Below are 5,441 nucleotides of genomic sequence, written 5' to 3'. Positions count from 1 at the left end.
GGCTGCTTGATATGTCCCGCCCTGTCTTCCTGTTTCAGTTAAAATGACGTCAACACATAGAGTAACACTGCGTGTTTCTAAGCATTTCAGGGGACCTTTAAGGAAGTGTAACACATGACCTTCTTCAGTATGCATACTGTACCTTTCCCAGAGGGGGCAGTGAGGCCGTTGAGAAGCTGGGAGAGGGTGAGAGGTTTGGTGGGTGAGCCAGGCGAGTCGCCCCCTGTCAGCTGACTGCTGCTCAGGATGTCTAACTTCCCAGCCTGCAACCTGAACTTCTCCAACTCTTTTGACAGCAGGTTAAACTGCTCACTCTGTGCCCGGCATTTTTCCTCCAGTTCTCTCACTTTAGCCTGGAAAGAAAAAGAGGGAAGGAAAGAAAGAAAAAAAAGAGAAAGGCTAGGATTAAAAACATATACAGACCATTTTGGCTGGTCTGTGATAAAAGCATTGACATTTAAAACTGGTTACAGCTTTATTAACATCTATACTTCACATTAACTAACCGATGAAAGCTAATGAATGGAGCCTACAAACTCTACCAACTGTGAATGTGGTAAGCAACCTACAATACTACAAAAAATGGCCTACATCTAAAAGGAGGTTTTTCCTACCAAAAATCGCATTGTGTTCTTAGTGCGAAGGAAACTTCTCAGCTTCAGACACCAACAGAATCAAACAAAGACAGGAGTCAATCTATGTTCAGCTGTTATTGTACATCAAATCTCTTTTTTGATCATGATGTTAGCGATGGGAAGTACTATTAAATGGAGGAGGGTACCACACATGCCAAAATAACAGTAAAAGCTGTTTATGCCTGATGATTTGACGAAACTCGCATGTATATTTGTACATCAATACTATTAACCACATTAGAGAATCATGTGTGTTTGCATTTTAACAAGTCAACATACAACTGTAATTTGACCTGTTATACTTACAGTATGTCTTATGCAACATGTTTATGCTCAGTTACAAGTTCGCATAAATCACTAAATATGGCTTTTTGGGCAAGCAAATTAAAGGAGGGTGGTGGAAGGGAGACATGTCACGTTCTGCAATCCATCAGTTATGTTTGTTGTTGCTGATCTGATCTGCAAACGCACATATCCATGAGGTGCTAACAGGATTCAGCACAAGGCAGCACCCATGCATTGCAACACAGGAGGAGCTGAAAGGATCAGGCAGTGAATGAGAAACTTTTACCACTTAGTTAAAAGAGCAAACTGGCTTTTGCAGCACTTTCATTTGTACTTTATGAACATGCCCTCAAATACAGAGGCTGCCCTCATCTTCATTTATCTCCTGTGTTTAGCTTCTGTACAATCAAAAAACCTGCCTCCCAAGAGGAATGAGGGGATAACAGAACGGTTTCCAATCAAAAAAGAATAAATAAATAAAATCCACAGTTGAAGACATTTTTACTCTTGCTTTACTGAAGGTAGAGGTAATTCACAGGCAACTTTTGTCTTTGTTTTTCATTAGATAAATATCTATTTGGATGGCAACAAAGACATTCCACCACCCCAAAAAATAACATAACTGAAATAATAGTAACAAACAATTAATTGTAATATTTAAATATGATAATATTTTTTATATTTAATCGTTTTTTCTATTTGATATACAGGTGTATATTTTTATGCATTTATTGTTAAAAGAAGTTTAGTTTTAATTTAATTTATAGACTAATATAATTATTAATATTAGTCTATAAATTAAATAAAAACTAAATTATCCACCCAAATACTTTTTTATGAAAATAAAATAATGTTCATAAATAGACATAGGTAGGTAGGTAGATAGTTTAATAAAATGTATATATAGCTAGTAATAATTAAATTTAAAAATGTTTTTTGATAATTTTCCTGATGTTATAACATTATCAAAAAATAATACATACATAAATACATAAAATCTAAATTTAAATTTAAAAATGCAATAAAAAGCAGCTGTTTGGCTTTGAAGACAAGCAAAATTTGACCCTTTTACTTTAAACATTTATAAAACACATAAGCAACTTTTGTCAGTAATGTATAAAATGACTATGAAGACTGATGGTTTGTACTAAAAAGCTTCAATAATTTGATCTACGGTGATATAGATCAAAGATATTGATCAAATGTTTACAGATCAATCATGGATGAGCAGTACAGTAATTGACAGGACAGCTAAACGAGGTGACAGGAACTACCCCCAGTGAGTCACACGGGGAGGAGAGAGAGAACTCTGAGGAGAAGTAACTCGAAAATACCTGCATGCTGTCCAAGTGATTCTGTATATGCAAAAAAAAAAAAAAAAAAAAAAAAAACAAACATTAATGAATTGTATAATATTAGAATATTAAACACTATTTTTATAAAAAAAAAAAAAAAAAAAAAAAAAAAAGACCAGTAACACAGTGACAAGAGATGCAAGGAACCAAACAAATCACAGTTGCACACACGAGCATTTCTACAGTTTCAAAAGTCACAGAGACCCAACATGAGTACAATTTCAACCCCATTTTCCCTCAATCGCCCATTAATGGCAGCAATGAATGAAAACAAGAAAGTAGAATATGGTAAATAAATCATTAAATATGTATCAGAGAGATGTACATTAGTTTAAAACAATTATTAATCAAGCTGGTTAGCAAGGATATTTACACAAGATTTTTTATTTATTTAATACATTTTTCTGATGTTTTTTTCAAATGTCATAAAGTGGTGTAAGCTAAGATGTGACTCATATGGTAGCCAGATTTTTGGCTAATATGAGAAAATATACGATGACGCATGTGGAATGTGCTATACTATCATGGTCAGTCAAGATACGATTTAAAATGCATGCTTATATGCACACTCACATACACATGCACTGACATTCATGAGTAGATATCATTACTCACCTCTAACAGATGGACGGCACCTTCATGTTCCTTCTTAGCCTCAACCTGAGCCTATAAACAACACAAAAATAATATATGACCAAGTCAGTCATGCCATACTTCATAAAAGTCACAGCCAAATATATTCCTGCATGTTCCTAGTGTATAAACATTCTATTCCCAAGTTTGACTGAATAAGCTTTAAGCAACAAGGACTTGTGATCGGATGCAGTGCATTGTAGGGTCATTCATTGTAACTCTCAGCAGCTGTGGAAAACAGCATTCAGTTCCACATGAATAGAGGAACATCTGTTGGAGTGTCAGCCTCTGCAGTATCACAACATGAGGGAACATTTCAGAATTATGTATGGAGATTCACCTTCAGAACAACAAAACTGGGTTCTTAATGTCTTGACTTCTTCTGATGAGAGTGTGTGCCATTTCTTCTGTTTATTCTCCTCTGTAATCACAGTGCTCCATTCAATAAAGACAGACAATGACTCAAATGTTTCAGAGGGTGACAATGTGCACGCATTCTGGAGAATATGTCAGATTTGATCACCTGCTCTGCCATTTCATTAGAGAGTAATTTACTCTGAGTGGTGAGACAGCGGCACTTTTCTCTTCATTCAGACGAGAAATGAGAGGAATATTTCAGAGTTATCTAAAATTGCTGAAACACTTTTTCATTAAACATCTCTCTTCATTAAGAGCATTCTGAACAGCTGGATTTTATTATTGGGTGTTTCTACAATTTTAAGCTTTTTTTTGTCACAGGGGTTGATTTTTTTTTAATTAAAACATATTTCATCATTTATTATGAAACTCGCATTAAAATGATCTTGGACACTTTTTACTATGCCTTCATCAATAATCTCTTCAATACACCTTATATGTAAATATTTTATTGTTCTAAAATGAGACTTTCTATCTTAAATTATGAAAACCCATCATAAAAAATAATTACAATTTTTACATATAATTTAAACAAAGAGTGTAATTTGAATACTTATGTGATTTATATATTTTTTTATTAAACTGTCACATACAACCAAAAATTTTGGCCCTAATACAGTTTTGTCAAATGATGCAAAAAGTTGGAAAATATTATTTATTTTGTATTTATTTAGGATACATATAATGCTATGAAATCAGCTATGAAATCAGCCTTAGCAAAAGCCTTGTTTAAACAGATACCAGAAGCTTAAGCATGATGCAAGGTCTTCTACACTCTGGCCTGTGCATGAGCTCCAAAGGATTTGGTGTGGTTGGAAACCCTGATCTCTCACCTTCTGCAGAAGGTCAATCTCCTGCTGCTTGGCACTAAGGACGGCCAAGGCTTGTTCATGCTCTAATTCTAGCTGCTGCCTCCTCTCTGCAGCCTCTCGCATATGCTGGGAAAGAGAGAAGACAGACCAGGAGGTGAGAGGAAACTCAGCGAAGGATGAACACAGACAGAATGAGAGCAACCATCAATCATTATTAAAGGGATAGTTCACCCCAAAAAAGAAAACTCAGTTGTCATTTACTCACCCTCATGATGACTTTCTAGAGAGGAGCACAAAAGGAGATATTAAGAAGAATGTCCAAGCTGCTTTTTTCCATGCAATTAAAGCGGATGGGGATCAGGGACAGCTACGGTAATCACTGATTTCATAGTAAAACAGCAGCTTGGACATCATGCTAGATAACTACTTTTGTGTTGTACGCAATAACGTCACAGTATGGGTTTGGAACAGCATAAAAAGCAAAGCTTTTTAGGTCACACTAAAACACTTTTAGCTGCTGTTAAAACTCAACAAAAGGAGTCCCTGCACTGATCTATAGACGCTCTTTTTATATCAGCTTATAAAAGTTCAGTCTCCAGGAGCACCAGAGACAAAATTCCCTTCTAATCCAGGAGTATCTGATGTAAGATTTCTTTTTACCTGAGCATATCAACTCTGAATTGGGGGCCGTTCACACTGAACGCAATCAAAGACTATAGAATATCCAAGACGTGTCACTCGTGTAGTTTTGAATGGGGAAAAATGCAACGCTCAATATGGCCTCTCTATTGAACGAAGCCCCGCCTACTGAGTAAAAGAGCCAATCGCTAATCGGTAAAGTCAGCGCGTTACTGCAGCTGCCCGAGAGGCATGCCCGAGAGGCGTTTCAAAGATGGCCACCGAGTGACATGACTTGCCTTAAAGGGACTTTGACGCAATCCACTGCACTGCTTTTTCATTGTTTTAATATCTTAACACGCATTGCGCTTATGTCCCAAGTCTTTTGCTTTGTCCCGCAAATGACACAGCCTTCACAAGGTGCTCGAGTTAAAAGCAGCTAAACTGTTTAAAACGTGTCTAGATGCTGCACTTTTTAAATTCATTGCAAGTACAACCATGTTCGGTGTGAACGGCCCCTTGCTGTGTTAAAGGGGTCATATGATGCTTTTTTAAAGATCATTTTGTGTATTTGGTGTAACAGAATATGTTGACATGCTTTAATGTTCAAAAAACACATTATTTTTCAAATACTGTACATTATTGTAGGTCCTCTATGCCCCGCCTCTCTCAAACGCTTCGTTTTC

General features: G+C 36.2%; 1 protein-coding gene across 1 annotated transcript in view; it reads right to left on the bottom strand.

Annotated features, from left to right (window-relative positions):
* The window catches only part of LOC107684511 (peripheral-type benzodiazepine receptor-associated protein 1-like), a 113,209-nt gene that overhangs the window by 4,001 nt on the left and 103,767 nt on the right, over nucleotides 1-5,441 (bottom strand). The window contains exons 7-11 of the mRNA XM_016480783.1: nucleotides 4,159-4,263; nucleotides 2,891-2,941; nucleotides 2,255-2,275; nucleotides 615-656; nucleotides 138-353 (exon numbers count right to left, since the gene is read on the bottom strand). Coding sequence (XP_016336269.1) covers nucleotides 138-353; nucleotides 615-656; nucleotides 2,255-2,275; nucleotides 2,891-2,941; nucleotides 4,159-4,263 — 435 coding nt within the window. The remainder of the gene's footprint in view (nucleotides 1-137; nucleotides 354-614; nucleotides 657-2,254; nucleotides 2,276-2,890; nucleotides 2,942-4,158; nucleotides 4,264-5,441) is intronic.

Source organism: Sinocyclocheilus anshuiensis, unplaced genomic scaffold (genome assembly GCF_001515605.1).
Source record: "Sinocyclocheilus anshuiensis isolate Anshui unplaced genomic scaffold, SAMN03320099.WGS_v1.1 scaffold1, whole genome shotgun sequence".
NCBI classification, from domain to species: Eukaryota; Metazoa; Chordata; class Actinopteri; order Cypriniformes; family Cyprinidae; genus Sinocyclocheilus; species Sinocyclocheilus anshuiensis.
The sequence above is the reverse complement of the archived record's forward strand: the minus strand, read 5'-3'. Positions and strand labels throughout refer to the sequence as shown.